The 15,007-nt window shown below is 44.1% G+C and overlaps 1 protein-coding gene across 1 annotated transcript in view; it reads right to left on the bottom strand.

Moving 5' to 3' along the window:
- Window positions 1–879: 879 nt before the first annotated feature.
- LOC5569709 (serine/arginine repetitive matrix protein 2) overlaps window positions 880–15,007 on the bottom strand; it is a 32,099-nt gene continuing 17,971 nt past the window's right edge. The window contains exons 3-4 of the mRNA XM_001658647.2: window positions 11,139–13,177; window positions 880–3,813 (exon numbers count right to left, since the gene is read on the bottom strand). Coding sequence (XP_001658697.2) covers window positions 1,635–3,813; window positions 11,139–13,177 — 4,218 coding nt within the window. The 3' untranslated portion in view covers window positions 880–1,634. The remainder of the gene's footprint in view (window positions 3,814–11,138; window positions 13,178–15,007) is intronic.

Here is a 15,007-nt window from a genome sequence, read left to right as displayed (position 1 = left end):
AAAATAGAGTTTCTATAATATTCTTTACACAAAACTATTGATTTTGCGGAAATTTATATGGATCACTGGTGATCCATTGGGAACATAACGACAATTTTGTTCTAACATAACGACATCGATCTGAATGATTTCTTGGTTGGTTGTCAGACGCCAAATACGACAAAACTACTGCAATATGTCAGCGAGTTATAGCATCTGTTGGACCGTCTCTAGAAGCACGGTATGGCCCGTTGAAGACAGTCGAGAACTTTGCGTTATGTGCAAAGATCGAGGATCATTCAATTCGTTTAAATGCACTAAGTGTGGTGTTTGCTTACTGCCGCCTCAAAGCTTTTCAATTGCCACCAGATTAAATTGATGAGAGGCGTAAATAGCATAAAATACAAATAAAATGTATGGTTTTGTGTAAAAATGAAAATATTAACGGAAGAATATTGATGTCTCAATGTTATCCTAGTTGCAGTCATCTTCCCAATGGATCACAGATGATCCATCATAAAAAAATATTTTTTTCAGTTTTATTCATATGCTTGAATAGAACTTTACATCTTTTGTTCTGGTGATTTATCCAGATATCACATTTTCTATTCTTGAACTATGAAAAGCCTCGTGGTAAAGAAAGGGTTAACATCAGAACATGGCTTTCCGGTAGAACTAATTAGACTGATACCCTTAATGGTATAAAATCAAGTGTTCGGATTGAAGACTTGTAGGAAAAAAAAAATGCATAAGTTAGTATGAAACGAGCTCACCAATCCTATAACTATCCTATAACTTAATCGATGATTTCTCATCTGAAAATTGTTTATTTTAAAATAGTTCCATTATTTCTGCAAGGACAATGGTGATATTAGCGAACCACGAGACAAAACCAAACAATTGATTGACATTGACAGTTTGAAGTTTTTTTTTTAACTTTTCTGCCCACATTTGCCTGGTGTAAATTCTACTATGTACTATATAATGTGTTCTAGTTGATGTTTCTGAATCGATCCTGAATTCCTTGGTGCAATAGCTACTATACGTTAATTATGTTCTGGTTTCGTTTTGACTGAACATGGCCGCAAATGTAGGTAGGTACCTATATGTGTTATCCGCGGTCCTCCGGTTTGTGATGACCAGATGATGTGTGGGGGATAGGATAATCTTCTGCTTATCAAATAAAGGTTGCATCAATTTCTCCCAGCGAAAATACTACTGTGTGCCGAGAGAAGTAATGTTCTTAACGTAGTTGTTAAATATTTTCTCAATCAGTTGATCTCGGTTGCTGTAAACTCTAACACCTGTACCTATAAATCTACGTACATCAGTTTCTTTCTGTTTTGCTTAGCTTGAGACTCATCCCTTGTAATAATTTCGTTTTGCTGAGGACTGTTTCGCATTCCTGAACGCACAAGTCAGTCTATTTACAATATAAATGATGGAGGATTTGCTAATGAAAGAAGTAACTTAAACTAAGTAGTCAAAAGTAAGTAAGATAGAAAAAAGAGGGTTGCAACTTCAAGTTTCCAAGGCATTTTTTGATGTTCCTAGATAGACTCCATGAGGAAAGAGTATGTAAAGAAGTATTTAAAAAACCTACTTAATGAAATTCGTCATTGACTTGCTGCTCTGGGTCTCCTCCGGGTCCACAATCAAGTGGTTTCGCTGGCACCTCGCTTTTTGGCCACGTTGAGCCGGTTGATCACCACCTTGACTTCCCGGGGCAGCAGAACCCGATGTTTGGCCAGAGGGATCTCCTCGTCCTTCTTCAGTCGGGTGGCGGTAGCCGCAGGGACCACTGGCGGATGATCGACGATTTCGATCGACTTCCCCGACTCAACCGAACGCGTCGAATCGCTTCGTAACCGTATGGCGGTGCTGGGTTCTTGGCTTTGATCGATAGTTCCTCCGCCGCCATAGGTGCGAGTTCTTCGACGCTTCGCTGCCGTTGGTTTCTCTACTGTCGTCGTCGTCGTCGTCGTCGGTGTTGGAACACTGGCCGCCACTTGCGGAGCACCGTTATCTTCCGGTTGGCTTTCCTCGGTGGACCGATCCGAGATGAGCCGTCTTCTTTGGAACAGCTTCAGGATTTCTGTGTTCCCGCTGATTTTGGTGATGCGACGAATGGTTCGCTCGCCACCTGTCGCCACACTGCTGCTCGGGGTGGTCGGTTCTTCCGGTTCAGAGAGCTCGGTTGCGGATGACGATATTGGCACTTGTCGATAGGATTGGTCGGTGGCAGACATCTCATGCTCTTGCTGCGTCTCTTTCCTTCGTTTGGTTCTGGGAGCTGATTCGGGTTCCGTTTCCGGGTTACGTCGGCGATTTGCCAGGGCGGGACTCATTGCGGCTGCAGGCATATGGGAAACACTCTGCATGGAAGCCAGCGTTTTGAGTTCACATTCCACCAGGACAGCTCGCAGGGTGTTCAACAGCATGAACCGTTCGTTCTGGAGCTGCATGGAGTTCTGATCGATCTGGAACTTCTCCGAATTGAGTCGCATCATTTCGCTGTCGATTTGCATCTTGCGGCGCTGGAAGTCACTCATTTTGTTGTCGATCTCTTGCATTTGATTGAGTAGGGCCATAACCGGTGCGAAGGAGTTTTCCGGTGGAGTTATCGTAGTGGCCACCAAGGGAGCAATGCTAGACTGAATGGGAAGCCTGGCAAGCAAATCTGCTTGGGGCAAGACCACGGGTGAGGCAGCTAAATGGATACGTTGCGGATGATGTGATGGTTCCGGTGACCTCACTGGAGATGGTGGCGTTGGCGTAGGGGTCTTCCGAGGTCGCTCTGGCGTTGGGGGAGACATGGGATGATGGGTGATCATGGAGCATATTGCTGGTGGGATTATTTTCTTCTCTCCTGGCGATTTCCATGGCCGTGGAGATGCCGTTCTTTGCATGAGCAAAGTTGCTGAAGTCGTCATCGCCGATGAATGCTCGACAGGAGTGGTAGCTGGCGCCACCGGAAGTGATTGCTTTGAGCTTACGGCAGTGTCCTTCTGTTTGTTCCGGGTTTGTGGAGGTGCTTCTGGTTCACTAGGCGGCTGACTAACTGACGGCGGAGGCGTATCCTCGATGACCACTACAACTTCTTCGATCTGCTTCGCTTGCTCTTCGACAACAGCTTCCGCTACCTCTACGACCTCTCGCCGACCTTTGATCAAGTTAGGACCCTTCAACAAACTCTTCTTCTTTTTCTTCTTTTCCGGCTTTGCTGGTTTGGTTTGCTCTGCGGGTGTTTCAGATATCTCTTTCACTGCCTGCGTGTCATCTGATCCCTTAGCTTCCCTACCATCTGGAACATCTTTTTCTTCTTTGTCTTTGGATACGCTTTCCTTCTCTCGAGCAAAGTCCTTTACTTTAATTTCCTTGTCATCCTTCGATGATTCCTTCTCCTTCTCGACAGCAACTTCCTTGGGAATCTCTTTGGGTTCTTCCTTATTGGAATGCTTTGCTGTTGCCGATGCCTTAGGAGCCGGCGATTTCTTACGTTCGTTCCGATCTGGCTTTCCTACATCCGAACCGTTTCCATCTTCACGTTCCGCTTCCTTTTCTTTTCTGCTCTCCCGATCCCTGTTATCAACCTTATCCCTGTCCCTATCCGTCTCTTTCTTTTCCTCCTTGGATCTACTTTTCTTCCCTTCGTCGTCTCGAATCCGTTGCTTGTCTCTATCTCTGTCCCTGTCCTTATCCTTACGGTCGCGATCCCTCTTCGATTCGTAGTACAGCTTCGGGTCGGCCGACTTGGCCCGGGTTTCCCGGGAAGGTTTACTGCTACTGCTGCTACGATCCGGCTCTGGGTTCTTCTTCAGAGAAGATGGTTCACTGTAAAAAAATACAATATTTTGTTAGTTTTGAACTATAACTCTTATCTTAACTTTATTCAAATAGTTTGAAAATACAATAACTTGATGTTCCATATCTTACTATCGAGATATAGAACCACAAAGAAGTTGGATTCTATGGCTATCCTGATTGTATGCCCTTTAACTCTATATCTCCCTAGTTCGATGGAGATTCTTCCAAAGACTGCTCCAAGCATTCCTCCAGAAAAATATCTACTGGGATTCTTGTAGAGATGTCTCCAGGGTTACACTAGGACAACTTTTTTTTTCCAGTGGGGATTCCACAAGGAATTTCTCCTGGGATTCTACAAGTAATTGCTTCACGAATTCCTATAGGGATTACTCAAGAGTTTTCTCTAGAAGTTCTCCTAGAGATAGTTTTATCAAAATCACTAAGGGAAGTAATTTTTACAAATTACACCTATTTTAACAAATCCTCCAGTGATTCACCTAAAAGTTTATTTAAGAGAAATGTTCTGGGGATACAAAGATACCTTCGCGAATCTTTCCAGGAATTTCATCAGAAATAATCCAAAGAATTCTTTTAGAAATTCCTTCAAGAAGAAATTTTGTTTAGAAATCCTAGAAAAATATTTGGAAGGATTCCAGGAGCAATTCCAAGAGGAACCTGTAGAAAAAATATTAAGAATTTCCTGTAGGATTTACGGAGTAATCTTTAGAGGAACTTCTGGGAGAAATCCTGGAGGAAACTCTGGTTAAATCTCTGGAAAATCTTGCCGGTATTTTTGGAGGTATACCAGAGAAAAACTTCGGAGGAATTCCTGAAAAAAAATCCCCAGGACAACTTTTGGAGGAAGTATGAAATGGGTTTTCTGGAGTAATCTCTGAAGAAATAGCTAGAAAAATCTCAGAAGGATTACCTTGGTAAATTGCTGAAGGAATTCTTGGAGACAGCTTTGGGTAAATCCCTGGAAGTAATTGAGTATCATTGGAAAAATATCTGGAAAAATAACTGTAGAGATTTCGCTGGAGAAATCTCTGTCTATATTTTTCTGGAAAAATCCTTGGCCAAAAAGCCAAATTTATGGAGAATTACCTGGAAAAATCTGGAGGAATCACCGGTGGAGTTTCACGAAAAATTCCCTGGAATAAGGGAATGGAGCTTTACCCGAACTGGTCTAAAATATTCGGTTGTGATTGTAAGTTCTTCCTAAGGAAATCCCTAGACATTTTTTTTAGAAATTTCTTGCGAAAATATTACTATATTATATACTATATTAAAATTATTAATAATAAAACAACCTACTAGATGCCATACAACGTTAGCCGGATCAATGAAATCCCAGGAGTTTTTTTTGTGAAAGTCCTCAATAAATTTCTGGAGAGACCTTGGAAGGGATCTGAAAGTGTTCCTGAAACAATCCCTGCAGGAATTATTCCTTCCTAAAGCATTAAGAAAAAGAAAAAAATACACATTATGTATTAAGGGTCAAAAATGACCCTTGGTCAAAGCCCGGTGGTGTGGTGTGGACTTTTTCAGACCATCATATAATTCCTTCATGGGACAGCTCAAAATTCATGATTTTTTTAACCAGATCTTAATAGACCCATGCCAAAAATCAAACATAAAATTCTCCTTCTTGTTTCTGGCGTTAGGTCCCAACCAGGATAGAGCCTGCTTCTTAGCTTACAGTCCTTATGAGAATTTCTAGTTATTTACTGAGAGTTTCCTTTACTGATTGACCATTTTACTGCCGTTAATCGCAAGTCAGTCCCATCTGTAAAAAGTAGGCATTGAGAAAATGGGGTGTGAAGTTTCCAAACTCGTTTTTCATACGAAAATTCGAAAAATTCCAGAGGATTAAAACATGTTTAAATCTTAATGAAACTTTCACTATTTTTCACTACGATACCTTTCTGAGAAAAATATAAAAATAATCAGAACACGGTTCATTTTTGTGTTGCACGGTGCGGAAATCTGTAGTACATACATTTCACCGATGATTCCTATAGAGATTACTCTAGATTTGTACAAGAGGTTCCTCCAGGGATTGCTCTAGGAACTTATCCACGGATTTCTCAAAAAACTTCTTCAAGAAAGGAGTTCCAGGAAGAATCTCTTGAAAAAAATCAGGACTATTGATTTGATTTGATGAAATCTCTGGACGAATTCATGAGTAAATGTCTGTAGAAATTAAAAGAGGATTTCTTAGAGGAATCCCCGGAGGATTTTTGGAGACCCAGAACGAATCTATGGAGAAATTTCAAATGGAATCCTCGAAGGATTGCCTGCACAATCATAAGAATAATTCATGTAGTGAATTTCCTTAGAGAATTCCTGAAGGAAACTCTTGAGGAATCTCTATAGGAATTTATAGCGTTATTTCTTGTAGAATCCTCAGAAGAATTTTAGGTGGAGTATCCGAAAGTATTCCTGTAACAATCTATGAAGAAAACGTCAGAAATAATTCCTAGAAATATATCGAAAGGACTTTTTGAAGAATTTCTGGAGAAATCACTGGATAAATATCTGAGGTAATCCTTCAAAAAACTGTCGTACTGCAACCTGGAGAAAGCTTTGAGATCATCTCTGTTAAAATATCTGCAGAGATTTTCCTAGAGGAATTCTTAGGTGTTTCTGGAAGAGTTTTTGGAGAAATATAAGGCGAAATCGCTTGAAGAATCTTTTGAAGAATATCTGAAGAAGTAATAAAAAAAAAAAAGAAAAGTTTCCTGAAGAATCCTTTGAGTTGATGAAGATTTTATTGGATGCATCTATGGTGAAATTGCTTGAGGCATTTCGGCAAAAACTCCTGGCAAAATCGCTACAGGAATCTCTATAGAAATACTTCTCTGAGTGCCAGGAAGTAGAGCTTCGTCCAGTCGGCGCGATAATCATCGTCAGTAGGGATCGGGTCGTCGAATGGTTGTTGTGGATTCGGACCTCTAGCGGGACTCTTTCCTTGGGTGATCATCAGATCTTCGAACGTCGTGCGTAGAAAATTGTGTCGGTCTTCGAATTCGGCGAATACTTCCTCCTGTCGTTGTAAAGCGGGGTCTGGAACGATTATTATCACCTTGCTGTGAAAGGCGCAGAACTCGGCGTGAGCGTCCTCAACGTTCTTCAAATACGTCCTGAGTCGAGGTAGGCTCATCTAATCCTTGGCGCAGCAAGTGCGTTTTGTACGTGTGTCCGTTGACGGGAAAGCGACGAAAACTCGTTCAACATGTTCGGATCATCGGTTGTCTTCCAATCGGTGTTTCGGACGATCATAGCGGCTTCCTGATGGTTCGGCTCAGCAGCGGATCTCATTTTCGGCATGCAACTCTGCTGCATAGCGTCTCCTGATGGAATTCGATACTACACGACGTTGGAATTCGTGTTGGGTCGTACAGTCACTCTGCGCTGGGATTCTTCGGCGTTTGGCGAATGTCGAACAAATTTACGTTGACGGATGCACGTCCTGGTCCAAGCACCATGCAGACGTGTCGAATAGTCGAGTGACGGTTCGTCTTAGTGCTACACGCTTTGGGAAAGTGTCACAAAACGTGTCGGTGATTCGTGTTGGGCAGCGGAACGAATGTCTTCCTCTTGCGATATACGTCTCGGTATGGGAATCGGGAAGATGTATCGGATTATTGGCGGTTACGAAACGGATCTATTCTCCCCAGCGAAACAGTCCCGGTATGGGTACTACGCAAACGTGTCGGATAAATGGGCGGCTTGAGTGAATAGCTGGCTCCTCTTGCAGTACACGTTGCAACGCGTTGTGGTCACAGCACAAAGGGAACGTGTCGGATTAGACGGCGAAACGGATACTACTATCCTCGGTTGAACACGTCCCGGTATGGGTACAGCGCAGACGTGTCGGATGAGCGGCGATGATAGTGAATACGGTGTGGTACAGAGTGTATGGACAAAAGGTCGAAAATAATTTGCTTGGTGGGAAATTTTTCCTTCTTTGAAATCTGGGTGGATTGTCGACCTTTGCCCCTTCTATTTTGTTCTTCGACCTTTTGTCCTTTCAACCTTCTGTCCTTTCGACCTTTTGTCATAGATTCGTGGTACAGGCATCACAGAACCGTGTCGGAATGGGTGGCAAATCTATTATTCTTCTCGACGATACACATTTCGGTATTGCCACCGTGCAGACGTGTCGGATAAGCGGATAGTGAACAGATACACGTCGTGGTTTTGAACCCACGGAAACGTGTCGGATTGGGCGGCAATAGTGAACAATCAACTCCTCTCGAAAATACACGTTTGGGAGCAGAACCCGGCAAACGTGCCGGAAATTCTCGCCATGAGCGATGGCGTTTGTGGTTGATCACTTCCTCGGGTCGAAACTGTACACGTCTTGATGAGGGCACCAAACAGATGTGTCGGCTAAACGGGCGGATTCAGTGAACAGCTGGAACACGGTGTGGTACAGGCACCATGGAACCGTGTCGGATAGCGCGGCGATAGTGATCCTCTCCACATTTGGGTTCACAAGGCACTCACTGACGGAACTCACTTGAAATCTCGTTGGGTTACATCACACATAGGGAACTCACGGCACTTGAGTTCCTGTTGGTAACTCACATGGTACTCACGCTCGCTGTTGATACACGTGGACTCAGTGGCGTATACGACTCGTTCCGTACGGAACAATTGCATTGCACTTGTTATCCATAATGCGGAGTCAGATTTTCTATAAATTTGATTTTGTATGTTGATGATTGCTGATGATAGATTTTCGATCGTCAATTTCAGAATTTTCGATAGCAGTTTCATCGTTCAAAATAATGAAAGTTCACATGAAAATGTGTTCACTGTATTCTGTTCTCTAACCGAAACACAGTGAACACATTTTCGACGAATAAATTCCAATTTTGAACAGAAAAGCTACTGTTCATGTTTTGATGATGACGATGATCACACACTTGAATTATTTTACCATTATCCGTGAATTTCACCGTAACATCAACAGCTGAACAGTTCTTCTAAGCATCCGTTAAACAAATGCTGGAACAAATTGTGTGTGTGTGTGTAATCCAACTAACACCCACTGTCCGGCAGTGATATTATGGAAGAAATCTTTCTGCAATGCTTTTTTTATGCTCTTGCAGAAAACTTTAGTCCAGGAGTTAGAAGGTGATAGCTCTATTGTAGATCCAGTGACCCATTTCAGAATGGCTGGAGAGACACGTCCATTCAGAAGTCACCTTCACTAACAATAAGCCCCGCATGCATGCATTACCGTTATCAAATGGATAAAGGTAATGAAAACACACTTCCTGTTTAAAAGATGTTTTCTTTTAAACTGGCTCGTATTTAGTTTTTTTTTCAGTAAAAATCATAATCAGAACAATCTCACCGAAAACCATCTAAGGTGGCATTGCCGTCGCGTCGCCATGGAAACCTTCGACTCAACCAGCCTTGGGATATATTTGTCTTCCTCTTTCGTCTTTGCCGCACATTCGTTCGTCATTTCACCACACAAAAACAATTTCTTCAATGTCTTTAATTACACGACGTTTCTTTCACATTAAAGCACTTTTCTCCAACAAACCGAATTACAGAACGCGATATTTACTGCTTCTAATTTGTTCCTTTTATCAGAAAGAGGCTGTCTGCGATCAATTAGCGACTTTTTTTTATCACCTATTAACATTCTGGGTGGCGGTAGAACCCAAATCGAAATTTCGGAGACAATTTTTTCCAGGGATAAACCTACTAGCCAGTTGCAGTTGCCGGTGAACGGTTACAACAAAACACGAATTAGAACGTTTAACTACGGAGGCTTCGGTGATTCACTCTCAAGCTAAAATTCTGCTGGTGTAGCGCTAACCAATATCTGCGGAATCACGGAAAACGGGAACACGAAAAAAAGCACGTGAAGCAAAATAAAACACGACCGTTCGCGGCAAAGCCTACTGCGATCTTTTAAAACAAATGCTGGAACAAATTGTAACAAAAATAATGAAGGAATTGATATAAAAAATATTCTAGAGAGATTCCCGAAAGTATTCCAAAAGAAATCTCTGTAAGAATTCCTGGAGCGTTTCTTCGATGAGCCTTAGGGTTCATTCATTTATTTCATAACGCCGCAAATGGCCATTTTCGACACCCACCCACCCCCTCGAAACGCTTTTTGTATGAACATTCTACAAATTTTATATGAGCTGTAACATCATGAAGACACCCACCCACCCCCTTTTGCGTTATGAAATTTGTGAATGAGCCCTTAAAAGGAATTTATGATGGACCTGTGGAAAAGTCACGTAGGAATCTCTGAAACCTATTAAATTAACACCAAGATCCACGGCAAGAAGAAAAAGTAACAAGCCCATTTTACTAAACAAATTGGGGGACTTTTTATCTAGAGACTTGCTTTGAATTATTGAACAAATCAGACTCTAAAAACTGACTTGCTGCCAGCCTTGTATCACAAGATTACAGTCTCGCCGATCGTATACAGCAACAGCGAGGTGGCGGCTCAGTCATATTTTTCGCTTAGATATTTGTACATTAACCTTCGAGCTGTCGCGCTGTTGTACCGTTTTGATTCATATTACGGACAGCTTCAAATTCCGGACACTCTACTTTGTATGGAAAACATTTCACGCGAAATGTTTCAATTTTTGCTGTTCAAAAGTTTTCAATTTCAAGGCTCGTTTTAGTAAACTTTTTCCATAAATATATTTGAAAATTTATAATGCCCAACTACCTTAGATGTCTCGTTGGTGGTTTAACGATTTCGATTGATGATTTGACCGTTCCATTAATGATTATCATGAGCTGTCCGGAATTCGATTCAAAGTGTCCGGAATATGAGGCAAAAGTGAGGAAGCGTCCGGAATAAGAATCATGAAAAGGCCACACATTTTGATTTATTTAAAATTATTGAAGTTGCGGAAGCGTATTCTTCACCCACCGTTCGAAAGTAAAGGGCTTCCGACGCTCGATAGCGCTAAGGAATCATACAGAATGATTTATTTTGTATGCTCCATGCTGGGTTATATTTCCCTGAGTCCTTAAGTGTCCGTAATATGAATCAAAACGGTACTTTGTACAACAGTTGTGATTTATATGCTATCATCAGGATCATGAGATCTGGGAAACAAAAGCTTAATGCTCACTAGCGCCGCCTAGTGGCAAATCCGGAATTTCTTGGCTATGATAATGATAGCCCATAAGCTACTGATCAATTTTGTTGAAGACGTCATCTATCTCAGTGGTCAGACTCCTGAGATATTCGCAAAACCAAGGGTGTTGTACAAAGTACAACGCGCGACTACTCGCGTTACAAAAATCCGCGCGACGACCGAAAGGTTAAGTAATTCAGTGAGGACACTTACCGCGAATGCACCGGCGGCGGCGTGGGCGTGACAGCGGGCCGCGAAACCCGCAGGTCGCACTCCAGCATCATGCCCAGGTCGGGTGGAGGCGAGCGATCCTTCCGCTTGTTGCGCTTCTTTTTCTTCTTCTTCTTCACTCCCAGCGAGGACGAATGGTCCTGCGGTCCGCCGGCCAGCGCCGGACCCGGTGTTTTCGCTCGGGCCGAGCGTTGCGGAGGTTGTTCCGAGGGTTGTGGGTGGTGGGGAGCTGGGGAACTTCCGGCCGATGGTGGCTGAACACTGGGCGTTGCACTGGGAAGGGATTCGCTGGTGGCGTTGTTCGGTGGTGCTTCTTTAGGATCTTTAGGGTTTTGACCGCTGGCAGTGTCTCGCCTTGATCGACTTCGTCCTCGACTGCTGGTGGAATCGTTCTTGTCCAGGGGGTTCTGGGGTTTGCTCGGCTTGGAAGGGGCGAGATTCAAAGAGCTGCCGGACTTTGCAAGTGCTTTGGAAGTTGAGGAGGAAGAGGAGGAGGACGGTGGTCGCGATGGTGATCCTGTTGATGGTTTGGCCCCATCGCGTTTCGGATGTTCGTGCTGGACGAGATTTGGTTTGTAGGTTTTAGAGCCTTTGGGTTTGCGAGCGGCCAGTTCGGGATGCGTTGGTGCACGAATGATTGCCGGGGAAGGTTGTTCCGGGGTGGTCACTTTCTGAGGGGATGCAACGGTAGGAGCGATGTCCTGTTCTTGAGGCTTTTCGGCGGGTTTGTCCTCCACTGGAGGAGTTACTGTTTCTGCTGCGACTTCCACAGTTACTGGGACAGCTGAGATAGCTGGGACAACTGGTTCACTGGTTTCTTCGGCAGTTTCTTCTTTAGCAGGTAAGGTAGGACTTTCAACTACTGCCCTTGTTTGATCAAGATCAATGGCAATTGCCTCAACAGGTGGATTTTCTGGTTCTGGAAGTTTGTCGGCAACGGGAGGAGTGGCATTGACTTCAGGTGTAATTTCATCATTGGTTTGGCTATCTACCTGAATTGAAGACAGTACAATAGGAACCGTGTCATCTGTTTGCTCTTCCTCTTCCTCTGTCTTCGGCACAGGCAAGTCATCCACCTTTTTGTTGAGCTCTTCAACCGTGCTAACTCTCAGAAAGCAAGGAAACGAGGGAGCCAGGCGCTCATCCAGCATCCTCTCGATCTGCTCCTGGTCGGGATCGGCATCCGGGTCTTGCATGTCGACTCCGTTGTCCTCACTGACAATCGAATCGATCTGTTCATTGGGGAACATCTCATCCGTTGGCGAGCTGGGACCCGAAGAATTTCCCTGCCGGACGGATTCACTTCCCTTCATCAACAGGAGCTCAGCACGTGCAAACAAATCATCCGTATCGAACTGCTCGTCCTCATCCGTCAGCCGAAGGTTCTTGTCCAGCACTTCCGTTGCGGAGAAGTCCGCTTCGCCGGGATTTATCACGCAATCGTCTTCTTCTCCCGCGGCCGTCGTTGCACTCGGAGCCGATTCTTCCGTCACATTCAAGTCCAGCAGATTCAAATCCAGCACCTTCCCTATTTGTTCCAGCAGGGCTTCCGGAATCTTGTCCGAGTCAACGCACTCGTCCGGTTCCAGCATTCCACACGAAGTTTTCGTTTGGGCACTACCTTCATTCAGATTGAAGTTCCTCAACTGTCGTCGAACCTCAGCGCGCAATTTCTGCCGAGCATGGGTCTTCAGGGCCGTTTCGTACTTGCTGTCCGGATTGTTGATGACCTGCTTCAAGCTGTGCTTGTTCATCGAGGTGAGCTGGTTGATGAGCTTGCGGGTCACTTGTTCTGCACTTCGTTCAATCGAAGCTCGACGTTCGGGATTCGGGGGATTGCTACTGGCCGAAGCGGAAGTGGTCGCCGCAGTTATCGTTTCCGACGAGCTCTTCTGACTGGTATTAGACGAACAAGAAGGCTGCTCGGCATCCGATATGATCTTCATAGCTTCGTCCACAATCAGTGTTCGGAGCTCGTTCTCCTGCAGAGAAACGTTCCCTTTCTCCTCCCGAGTGGGTACCTGAAATTGTGATTGAAATCTTCAAGTTAGAACAATTATTGATAAAAACTGTGTTATTATTTATTATGGAGGTTTTAGCAAATGTCATTTGCTTCTGAAAAAAGAACAACTTAACAGATTACTTAAATTCCAAGTCTTGTAGCGACTAGGGTGCCGGTGCCATTAGTGGACTACCTAAGCTATAAAAAATCATATCAAAATAACGAAAAGCCTTAACAGAGATCTTTTGGCGTCAACAGAAAGATTTCAACCTCTACTATATGGGAAAAATATAAAAAGAGTGATAAAACTATTGTATAAACCTTGATGAATTTACTCCAACCTATATTCATTGACTTTGTTACTTTTTATATGTTGCGCTATGTTGCTGCACACCTTCTGTGTGACATTTCCTTGAATAAAAAAGTCATCTTTGTTACGACGTTGAAGCGAATAGACGCGTTTTATTTTTCGCGAGTCCGAAACGTTTTTTTATACAGTCCGCTGAATTTGATGACCATCTTTTTGGTCCTTTAGGAGCCGGATAGTTCCGCGGAACGACCGGAAACGACAGTCGACGGGTTTTCCACCGGGAAAACTCGATTCTTCAACGAAATTGTGAACATTCGGTCGAGGCGTCGCGTCGGTCGAGTGTGCGTGTGTGCTGCCGACGAGCTCGCAGTGTGTGCGCTCTCAAGAACGAACATGGCTGAACGTGTTCGACTTGTTTGAATGGAGGAAAACGAGTTTGATGCGGTGCAGTCGATCAGTGAACAAATTTCCCTGCAACGAAGAAAAGAAGAATCGCGAGTGATGGAAGAGACGTTCAAGGCTCTCGTTCACCAGAGAGGGGCTGTGAAAGGCAAATTGACGCGAGTGAAGAATGCGCTGGTGCACAGTGACGTAGCTCCGAATCCGAACATTAGAAACGTGCATTTTCTGAAACTGCACGCGAAGACAGTAGAGAACTGTTACAGTGAATATAACGCATTTCAAAACCAAGTGTACGCCCTTCCCCTCTCTGATGAACGACGCCGAGAACAAGAAGAGCGCTATGTGGAATTCGAAGCTCTGTATAACGAGCTCACGATACAGCTGAGCACCCTGCTTGAAGATTTGATGCCGAAGCCGGAGCTGCAACCTCCGGTCCTACCTGTAGCTGGAAATGCGATTGCGAATGTTGCTCCCGTGATTGCCCCCCAGCATTTTATTCCCCCATTGACGGTTCCGCTGCCCACGTTCGACGGGACGTACGAAGCATGGTACTCATTCAAGTCCATGTTTCAAAATGTGATGGCCCGATACGTAACGGAATCACCCGCAATCAAGCTGTATCATCTCCGGAACGCCCTTGTCGGAAAAGCAGCGGGAGTAATCGACCAGGATATTATCAATAATGGCGATTACGAGGCTGCTTGGGCGATACTGACGGACCGATTTGAAGACAAGCGCTTGATAATCGACAAGCACATCGAAGCAATATTCTCTCTGCCGAAAATTGCTAAGGACAGCTCGACTGAACTCCGAAAGTTGGTTGACACTTGTGTCAAGAATGTTCAAGCTCTCGAAAACCTAGAACTTCAGGTCGACGGTTTGGGGGAGCAAATGCTGATCAACCAATTAGCATCGAAAATGGATCGAGACACACGCAAAGTGTGGGAAACGAAGCAGGATCCGGGGGAACTGTCATCGTATGCGGAGACCATCGAGTTCCTGAAGCAGCGGTGCCGAATAATGGAAAAAGTGGAAACAAACAGTGCCAAAATTGAAAATCCAAAACCGGTTCGACCGGTGACAAAATCAAAGACGCTAGTGTCAGCAAATGAACTACAGTGCGCAGTGTGCAACAAC

Source organism: Aedes aegypti, chromosome 2, assembly GCF_002204515.2.
Source record: "Aedes aegypti strain LVP_AGWG chromosome 2, AaegL5.0 Primary Assembly, whole genome shotgun sequence".
Lineage (NCBI taxonomy): Eukaryota > Metazoa > Arthropoda > Insecta > Diptera > Culicidae > Aedes > Aedes aegypti.
This window is presented reverse-complemented; position numbering and strand designations above follow the sequence as displayed.